The 10,792-nt window shown below is 34.0% G+C and overlaps 2 protein-coding genes across 2 annotated transcripts; both read right to left on the reverse strand.

The window, feature by feature from the left end:
* Positions 1–1,059: 1,059 nt before the first annotated feature.
* Positions 1,060–2,046, reverse strand: TVAGG3_0256360 (cilia- and flagella-associated protein 58-related family; the record flags this gene model as incomplete). Its single annotated transcript, XM_051228221.1, has 1 exon — positions 1,060–2,046. The coding sequence occupies one exon, from the start codon at positions 2,044–2,046 to the stop codon at positions 1,060–1,062; it is 987 nt and encodes a 328-aa protein (XP_051097951.1).
* Positions 2,047–7,380: 5,334 nt separating this feature from the next.
* TVAGG3_0256370 (cilia- and flagella-associated protein 58-related family) lies at positions 7,381–8,367 on the reverse strand (the record flags this gene model as incomplete). Its single annotated transcript, XM_051228222.1, has 1 exon — positions 7,381–8,367. One exon carries the CDS (start codon positions 8,365–8,367, stop codon positions 7,381–7,383), a length of 987 nt encoding a protein of 328 aa, XP_051097952.1.
* Between the last annotated feature and the right edge of the window lie 2,425 nt (positions 8,368–10,792).

A 10,792-nucleotide genomic window follows, 5' to 3' on the forward strand; every position in this document is an offset into this window, starting at 1 on the left:
GCAGAGCAAGCTATGGCATTTGCTCAAGCTGCTAAGCAATACCTTTCTAATAAAAACTATGCAATTGAAGTTTCTGTTCTTAAATGTGGAGAAAATGAAGAAAAAGGAAGTTACACATTTGGTATTTCTTTTGGCGATATATGTTTTGATAATAACAACATCACAAACAACAAATGTATTCATCAATAACTATTGGACTTTTAGGAAATTCGGGTACATATAATTTTTCAACATTTAGAGAAAACGCTCAAATTGAAAGTTTTTCGCTTTTATTTTCCTCTTCAGATTATTCATTAACTCATACAGTTTCGTATTGTAATATTATTGGAAATAAATGTGGAGCAGATAAAAACCAAGTTCTATTTTATTGTATATCCAAAACTAATTTAGATCACTGCATATTTTTAAATAACACTGCAAAATACATGTTTGGGCAAGATATAGATGGTTATAATTCGACTATTTCAGATTCATATGTTGACTCTAATTCAACCACAGGATCAGGAACTGTTATATTTAAGAATATAAAAGAAGGTTACGATTTTAATACGTTTACTCATATATTTAATGAAAACTGCTCAATAGTTTCTCATAGAATAATCTCCCTTAAATCGATTTTTCTTTCAAAGTTTGCAAAAACTGCAACTGCAGGATTATTTTCACGCAAAGTATAGATATAAATGGCAGTATTATGTCGACAAAAGTCGTTATTCTGTTCAACGGCAAAACAAATTATTTAAGCTGTTAAATCTTTTCTTTTTTATAAAAACTTTGCTTTTAATTTTTCAATTTTTAAATGAGGAGAAAACAAACCAAAAGGAAGCAATACATTTCTAATTGGATATTGTGAAATACTAATTAAGAAAAATAACATCGCAAGCAATAAATGCATAGAAATTTCATTGTATCTGGATTTGCAGGATTTAAAAATAGGCGTTTATTAGTTTTGAGAGTGTATGAAATTTTTTTAACTTCAAATGAATTCTTAATATTAAATAAAGTAAATCAAACAATTTATAAAATAACAAATAAAAAAAAACAATATAGAAATAGAAATAATTAAGCACGAAGTTCGGAGACAGTTGGTAAGAAAGGTTTGAGTGCTTGTCGTGATGGATTCCATCCTTTAGGTAAAACTTTCGAAGGACGAGAATTTGTTACTTTCGGAATTACGATTGCTTTGTTTATCTTGTTCCCTTCGATTGCAGAGATAGATTGTGCTGTTGAAGGAACTGAACTGACTGGGAATCCACCGCCAATGAACTTGGCTGTGTTTCCTGCTATTTCTTCTGTTTTTGACTGTGTTGATGACCTCATCTCGTGGACTTTCTTCTTCTCCATGAAATATGATGATTTAGTGTAATTGAGTTCACCACGAACTTCTTCAACACTCTTCTTAAGTTCATCGATGTTACTTGAGCGATCAAACAGCTCTGTTTCGATCTCTTGAAGTTGTTTCGTCTTCATTTCGAGCTGTTCTTCAAGAATTCTAATTTCTTCATCACCGTCATCTTTCGTTTGACTTCCAACTTTCCTTTGTTCGCGAACAAGAAGTTTACGACGTTCTTCACGAAGAACTTTAAGTTTGTCGATTCGATAAAGACGTTCCATAAGTTTGTTTCGGAGTTCTTGTGTCATCTTGAGGAGATTAAGAAGTTCTGGATTCGATGCTTCTAAGAAACGCCATCTGTGGATATTCATCGGCGTTTCAAGTTCATCTTCAAGAGCACGAACACGACCTTGTTGGAAAAGGATTCCTTTCTCAAGATTTCGACATTCCGTTCGTAAATAAACGGAATGTTTCGATTTGTCCATCAATTTCTTCTGTTTTTCAACTTCGGACAACAATGTTTTCTTCAATTCGTCGACTTCATGGCATTTCTGTGTGTATGTTGCTGATTCTGATTTAAGACGGCCTTCAATAAGAACAATCTTCTCTTTTAATAGATCTAATGAATAAATTCTGTCATGAATCTGCTTTTGATAAAATAAGTTATATGTTGAATGCAATTGATTCAATATATTCGAACTCATCAACACTTTCATGAATATAAGAAAAATATGGAAAAAATTTAGCAAACCTATTGAAAATATTATTATTTGAATGATACACAATTTAATTGGGACAATGTCACGCCCGTAAAATATTTTTGCCATAATAATGTTAAAAAATGAACAAAAATCAGAACAAAGGGGAAGGCTACACTTTGACTATCTCAGATTCATATGTTGATTCAAATTCAACAAATGGACTTGTTATATTTAATAATCTAACAATAAACTCATTTTTTAACACTTTTAATCATTTATTTAATGAAAATTGTTCAATAAATTCTGGAAAAATTATCACTTATAATTTTTCATATCTTTCTACATTTGTAAAAACTGCTTCTGCAGGATTAGTTCCATCAAAAAAGTAAAAAAATACGCCATCATTAATTAATATCTTAAGATATTTTTAATGATATGTTTGCATTTGATTCAGATACTTAAATAAAAAGAAAATTTTTGTCAGTGAACAATTAAATTGCAAGTCAATAAGAATACCCTATACATTTTTAAGAGAATGCAATATCCGTCTCCAAAGCTTTTCCATTTCTCAATCTTCATGGAGAAATTGAATTAGTCTGTCTTCCCCACATATTCAAAATTGATTAGTTTCTCCTCTTCTCCTTGGAGAAAATCGAAATGAGCTCATTGGGTGCTTTGACCAAATTTAAAAATTTACCAAATATTGTGTTTTGTCAAGTAATAAACTGACATTTTAAATAGATAAATGTAAAAAATAGTGTATAGTTTTTCATTTTGGAGAAGTTTGTATTTTGGGACGAACTTTAAATTGAACGGTCAATTTAAAGCAAGTATTCAATTTTTTGGTCAATTTAAAGCAATCTTATATGTAGTTTGTTTTAAAGGCTTGATCAATAGCATATGATCAGTACTCGTTGAGTATGTTATGATGTTAAGAGATAATGGATAGTACACTTTAATATTGAAATTGAATTTGGATTATTATGCAATATTCTATAATATATATTATGATGATCATAAGAATGTGTTGTATGTGATGACACTTAAGTATCATTGATATTTTTTAATTATTGAAAAAGTTAGTAAATAATATTTCTTAATGTGGTGTTCTATTCCGTGAATTCAATAATCACTGTTTTAGAATTTATAAGTATAAGCTGAAAATGATAAGCTTAGAATGACAAGCTGATGATGCCGGGATAAAAAATAATAATCTGTCAAAATGGTTATTTTAATAATAAATAATATAAGAAGGTTAGGAAATGGACTTTGACCTTGAGAAAAAGCCCATCTTCTAACTTTCAGACGAATTTTGGTTAACATTGCGAGTGTCTGCTGCAAATCTCTGCTGAAGCAGCAGGCACTCGCAATTGTAGGCCATGGCAATTGTATTTATAGTGTTAGAATACAATTGCCATGACTTTTGTGTAATCATTTGATCTTCCTGGAAGGAGTTGCAATGGAAGCCAAACTCCACTCCATCCAGTATCAGAAAGCCAGGAAGGAAGTCTTAACCTTGAGAAAGGGCTTCCTTCTAGGCTTTCTGTGTTACATTGGATCATAATCTGTAGAGAAGGGAGTATTTGCAGATTCTGGCCTCTTATAAGGCCAGATCTTCGTATTTCATGCTTCCCAGGGCCGGATTTCTCTCCTGCCGCCATAGATCAGGACGGCATTTGAGAAAGCCGGCCCTGAGTAATGTAAGCGAGGCTCTGGCCTCTACTGAGGCCAGAGACTGTGATATTACGTCTTTCAGGGCCGAGTTTCTGCGAGAATGTCTATCATGTGGATGATCATCGCAAAACTCGGCCCTGAGGATGAATTTTGCAGGCTCTGGCCTCAGTAGGAGCCAGGGCTTGGTATTGTAGGATTCCCATGGCCGGTTTTCGCTCCTGCCGCCTGGGATAAGGGCGGCATTTGAGAAAGCCGGCCCTATGGATTTAAAGCGAAGCCCTGGCCTTTGCTATGGTCAGGGCCTGTGTATTTCTTTCTTTCAGGGCCGAAATGAGAGGAGATCGTCAATGATGTGGACGATCTCCCTCAAAATCGGCCCTGAGGATTGCATTTGTAGGCTCTGGCCTTTGCTAGGGTCAGAGCTTCGTTTGGTAAGTATCCCAAGGCCGGATTCCGCTCCTGCCGCCCGGGATAAGGGCTGCATTTGAGAAAGCCGGCCCTGGGTATTTAAAACGAAGCCCTGGTCTTTGCTGGGGCCAGAGCATGTATCTGTATGTCTTTCAGGGCCGAGTTCTTGCGAGACTGTCGACATGATCGACGATCATCGCAAAACTCGGCCCTGAGGATTGTTTTTGAAAGCCCTGGCCACTGCTAAGGCCAGAGCTTCGTATGGGCACTCTCTCGGAGCTGGATTCCTCTCCGGCCGCCCTGAATCAGGGCGGTCTTTGAGGAAACCGGCCCCGAGGATGGTTTGCGAAGCTCTGGCCTTAGCAATGGCCAGAGCTTGTGATTTTAATGAAGAGCCAAGTTCCTCTCGGATCGTGCCTAATGAGGACGACCGTCGAGGAACTTGGCTCTGAGGAGATGAATTGTGAGCTCTGGCCTCGATGAAGGCCAGAGTTTTGAATGGAATGTTTTGATGGGATGAGCCAATGCTCAGTAAGCTCGTCCCATCAAAACATTCGATTAAAAATTGAATTAAAAATTATCGTAATCACTGAAAAATTACAACAATATTTTTGAATAATATTATTATATAATAAGAATTGAATAAATTTCTCACAAAATTAAATAAAAATTTCCAAAAAATATTAGAAAATTTTAAAAATTATTGAAAAAATAACAAATTTGATAAGAAAATTAAGGATTAGAGAAATTTAAGAAATATAGAAAATGGTTATTTATTATTGTAATGGGAAATTGAGGATATTTGAGGAGTTTTATACAGAATGTGATCTTTATAATTAAAAGAAATGAAGATATTCAAGAAAGGAGTTTACAAATGCAGGGTAAAGGAACAATACTCTGCATTTGTAAACTCCTTTCTTGAATTGAAATTCAATGAATCACATTCAAGTGAAAAAGTGCAAGCTATTCGAGAAAGGAGTTTACAAATGCAGGGTAAAGGAACAATACTCTGCATTTGTAAACTCCTTTCTTGAATTAAAATTCAATGAATCACATTCAAGTGAAAAAGTGCGAGTTTTCCTAATTTACACATATAAATGCAATATAATAGCAATATCCCACTAAGCACAAATGTAATCTCAATCAAAACACATTATCTTCATAAATGTTAACAAATTTTTCTATTCACACATGTCTAATCATAAATAATTAAGTCTATTCATCATTTATCGTCTAATCAAATATAATTTACATTCTCATTGATAATTGTTATATAAAAATAACATAGATTATATTTCAAATGAGACTCTTAGAGCTTTTCTTATTTTAACATTGTAATAATATAGAATAGCATATAGATATATATGTAATAACGTATATATATGCTTATTTCTCTCATGTTTCGAAATGCAATGTGATATTGCACTCACTTTTTATAGAAATCTACCATACTCATAGGAATGATGACATATACATTTGTCTATCTATCTACGTTGTAAAAACCTTCATTAGCCCTAAGCTCAAAGTTTTTCTCATTCATTGCTTTAAATTGACCAAAAAATTGAATACTTGCTTTAAATTGACCATTCAATTTAAAGTTCGTCCCTTTGTATTTTGGATTTTGGAGGTTCTTGTTGTTATTTCTACAAATTAGATCCTTATTAAAATTGTTAATTTTTCGATCATTAGCGATGTCACAGTTTAAATTGGAAATTCTTTTTCTTTGGATAGTTCACACCCGTAAAAATATTTTTACGACTTTATTATGCGACAAAATACAGACAAATCTTGCAGTGATGAACTTTATGATACAGAACAAAGAGAAGAATAATATTCATTACTAGATGATTAAACCTAATCAATCTTCGGCATATTTAAATGCACATATTAAATTTGAAAAATGCAAAAAAGTCCAGCTGGGATCAATATTTTGGTAGTAAAGATAAATGTGACTATATACAAAATGGGACCGTATTATTTGATAATAGCAGTATCAATAATTATTATGTTTTACTTTGTTTCTATAAAGAATGCAAAGAAACTGGCGCAATTTGCATTCAAAGAACTAATAAAGTGTGTACATTACTTGAAGAAACAGTATTTACCAATTGTAGTTCCACCACAGAATATGGTGGAGGGTCTGTTTATTATAACTGCCAAGCAGATGGAGAGTTCGTCCAACATCGAACATGTTATTATGCGTCAATAGCAGAGCAAGCTATGGCATTTGCTCAAGCTGCTAAGCAATACCTTTCTAATAAAAACTATGCAATTGAAGTTTCTGTTCTTAAATGTGGAGAAAATGAAGAAAAAGGAAGTTACACATTTGGTATTTCTTTTGGCGATATATGTTTTGATAATAACAACATCACAAACAACAAATGTATTCATCAATAACTATTGGACTTTTAGGAAATTCGGGTACATATAATTTTTCAACATTTAGAGAAAACGCTCAAATTGAAAGTTTTTCGCTTTTATTTTCCTCTTCAGATTATTCATTAACTCATACAGTTTCGTATTGTAATATTATTGGAAATAAATGTGGAGCAGATAAAAACCAAGTTCTATTTTATTGTATATCCAAAACTAATTTAGATCACTGCATATTTTTAAATAACACTGCAAAATACATGTTTGGGCAAGATATAGATGGTTATAATTCGACTATTTCAGATTCATATGTTGACTCTAATTCAACCACAGGATCAGGAACTGTTATATTTAAGAATATAAAAGAAGGTTACGATTTTAATACGTTTACTCATATATTTAATGAAAACTGCTCAATAGTTTCTCATAGAATAATCTCCCTTAAATCGATTTTTCTTTCAAAGTTTGCAAAAACTGCAACTGCAGGATTATTTTCACGCAAAGTATAGATATAAATGGCAGTATTATGTCGACAAAAGTCGTTATTCTGTTCAACGGCAAAACAAATTATTTAAGCTGTTAAATCTTTTCTTTTTTATAAAAACTTTGCTTTTAATTTTTCAATTTTTAAATGAGGAGAAAACAAACCAAAAGGAAGCAATACATTTCTAATTGGATATTGTGAAATACTAATTAAGAAAAATAACATCGCAAGCAATAAATGCATAGAAATTTCATTGTATCTGGATTTGCAGGATTTAAAAATAGGCGTTTATTAGTTTTGAGAGTGTATGAAATTTTTTTAACTTCAAATGAATTCTTAATATTAAATAAAGTAAATCAAACAATTTATAAAATAACAAATAAAAAAAAACAATATAGAAATAGAAATAATTAAGCACGAAGTTCGGAGACAGTTGGTAAGAAAGGTTTGAGTGCTTGTCGTGATGGATTCCATCCTTTAGGTAAAACTTTCGAAGGACGAGAATTTGTTACTTTCGGAATTACGATTGCTTTGTTTATCTTGTTCCCTTCGATTGCAGAGATAGATTGTGCTGTTGAAGGAACTGAACTGACTGGGAATCCACCGCCAATGAACTTGGCTGTGTTTCCTGCTATTTCTTCTGTTTTTGACTGTGTTGATGACCTCATCTCGTGGACTTTCTTCTTCTCCATGAAATATGATGATTTAGTGTAATTGAGTTCACCACGAACTTCTTCAACACTCTTCTTAAGTTCATCGATGTTACTTGAGCGATCAAACAGCTCTGTTTCGATCTCTTGAAGTTGTTTCGTCTTCATTTCGAGCTGTTCTTCAAGAATTCTAATTTCTTCATCACCGTCATCTTTCGTTTGACTTCCAACTTTCCTTTGTTCGCGAACAAGAAGTTTACGACGTTCTTCACGAAGAACTTTAAGTTTGTCGATTCGATAAAGACGTTCCATAAGTTTGTTTCGGAGTTCTTGTGTCATCTTGAGGAGATTAAGAAGTTCTGGATTCGATGCTTCTAAGAAACGCCATCTGTGGATATTCATCGGCGTTTCAAGTTCATCTTCAAGAGCACGAACACGACCTTGTTGGAAAAGGATTCCTTTCTCAAGATTTCGACATTCCGTTCGTAAATAAACGGAATGTTTCGATTTGTCCATCAATTTCTTCTGTTTTTCAACTTCGGACAACAATGTTTTCTTCAATTCGTCGACTTCATGGCATTTCTGTGTGTATGTTGCTGATTCTGATTTAAGACGGCCTTCAATAAGAACAATCTTCTCTTTTAATAGATCTAATGAATAAATTCTGTCATGAATCTGCTTTTGATAAAATAAGTTATATGTTGAATGCAATTGATTCAATATATTCGAACTCATCAACACTTTCATGAATATAAGAAAAATATGGAAAAAATTTAGCAAACCTATTGAAAATATTATTATTTGAATGATACACAATTTAATTGGGACAATGTCACGCCCGTAAAATATTTTTGCCATAATAATGTTAAAAAATGAACAAAAATCAGAACAAAGGGGAAGGCTACACTTTGACTATCTCAGATTCATATGTTGATTCAAATTCAACAAATGGACTTGTTATATTTAATAATCTAACAATAAACTCATTTTTTAACACTTTTAATCATTTATTTAATGAAAATTGTTCAATAAATTCTGGAAAAATTATCACTTATAATTTTTCATATCTTTCTACATTTGTAAAAACTGCTTCTGCAGGATTAGTTCCATCAAAAAAGTAAAAAAATACGCCATCATTAATTAATATCTTAAGATATTTTTAATGATATGTTTGCATTTGATTCAGATACTTAAATAAAAAGAAAATTTTTGTCAGTGAACAATTAAATTGCAAGTCAATAAGAATACCCTATACATTTTTAAGAGAATGCAATATCCGTCTCCAAAGCTTTTCCATTTCTCAATCTTCATGGAGAAATTGAATTAGTCTGTCTTCCCCACATATTCAAAATTGATTAGTTTCTCCTCTTCTCCTTGGAGAAAATCGAAATGAGCTCATTGGGTGCTTTGACCAAATTTAAAAATTTACCAAATATTGTGTTTTGTCAAGTAATAAACTGACATTTTAAATAGATAAATGTAAAAAATAGTGTATAGTTTTTCATTTTGGAGAAGTTTGTATTTTGGGACGAACTTTAAATTGAACGGTCAATTTAAAGCAAGTATTCAATTTTTTGGTCAATTTAAAGCAATCTTATATGTAGTTTGTTTTAAAGGCTTGATCAATAGCATATGATCAGTACTCGTTGAGTATGTTATGATGTTAAGAGATAATGGATAGTACACTTTAATATTGAAATTGAATTTGGATTATTATGCAATATTCTATAATATATATTATGATGATCATAAGAATGTGTTGTATGTGATGACACTTAAGTATCATTGATATTTTTTAATTATTGAAAAAGTTAGTAAATAATATTTCTTAATGTGGTGTTCTATTCCGTGAATTCAATAATCACTGTTTTAGAATTTATAAGTATAAGCTGAAAATGATAAGCTTAGAATGACAAGCTGATGATGCCGGGATAAAAAATAATAATCTGTCAAAATGGTTATTTTAATAATAAATAATATAAGAAGGTTAGGAAATGGACTTTGACCTTGAGAAAAAGCCCATCTTCTAACTTTCAGACGAATTTTGGTTAACATTGCGAGTGTCTGCTGCAAATCTCTGCTGAAGCAGCAGGCACTCGCAATTGTAGGCCATGGCAATTGTATTTATAGTGTTAGAATACAATTGCCATGACTTTTGTGTAATCATTTGATCTTCCTGGAAGGAGTTGCAATGGAAGCCAAACTCCACTCCATCCAGTATCAGAAAGCCAGGAAGGAAGTCTTAACCTTGAGAAAGGGCTTCCTTCTAGGCTTTCTGTGTTACATTGGATCATAATCTGTAGAGAAGGGAGTATTTGCAGATTCTGGCCTCTTATAAGGCCAGATCTTCGTATTTCATGCTTCCCAGGGCCGGATTTCTCTCCTGCCGCCATAGATCAGGACGGCATTTGAGAAAGCCGGCCCTGAGTAATGTAAGCGAGGCTCTGGCCTCTACTGAGGCCAGAGACTGTGATATTACGTCTTTCAGGGCCGAGTTTCTGCGAGAATGTCTATCATGTGGATGATCATCGCAAAACTCGGCCCTGAGGATGAATTTTGCAGGCTCTGGCCTCAGTAGGAGCCAGGGCTTGGTATTGTAGGATTCCCATGGCCGGTTTTCGCTCCTGCCGCCTGGGATAAGGGCGGCATTTGAGAAAGCCGGCCCTATGGATTTAAAGCGAAGCCCTGGCCTTTGCTATGGTCAGGGCCTGTGTATTTCTTTCTTTCAGGGCCGAAATGAGAGGAGATCGTCAATGATGTGGACGATCTCCCTCAAAATCGGCCCTGAGGATTGCATTTGTAGGCTCTGGCCTTTGCTAGGGTCAGAGCTTCGTTTGGTAAGTATCCCAAGGCCGGATTCCGCTCCTGCCGCCCGGGATAAGGGCTGCATTTGAGAAAGCCGGCCCTGGGTATTTAAAACGAAGCCCTGGTCTTTGCTGGGGCCAGAGCATGTATCTGTATGTCTTTCAGGGCCGAGTTCTTGCGAGACTGTCGACATGATCGACGATCATCGCAAAACTCGGCCCTGAGGATTGTTTTTGAAAGCCCTGGCCACTGCTAAGGCCAGAGCTTCGTATGGGCACTCTCTCGGAGCTGGATTCCTCTCCGGCCGCCCTGAATCAGGGCGGTCTTTGAGGAAACCGGCCCCGAGGATGGTTTGCGAAGCTCTGGC

Source organism: Trichomonas vaginalis, chromosome V (genome assembly GCF_026262505.1).
Source record: "Trichomonas vaginalis G3 chromosome V, whole genome shotgun sequence".
In the NCBI taxonomy this organism is placed as follows: domain Eukaryota; phylum Parabasalia; order Trichomonadida; family Trichomonadidae; genus Trichomonas; species Trichomonas vaginalis.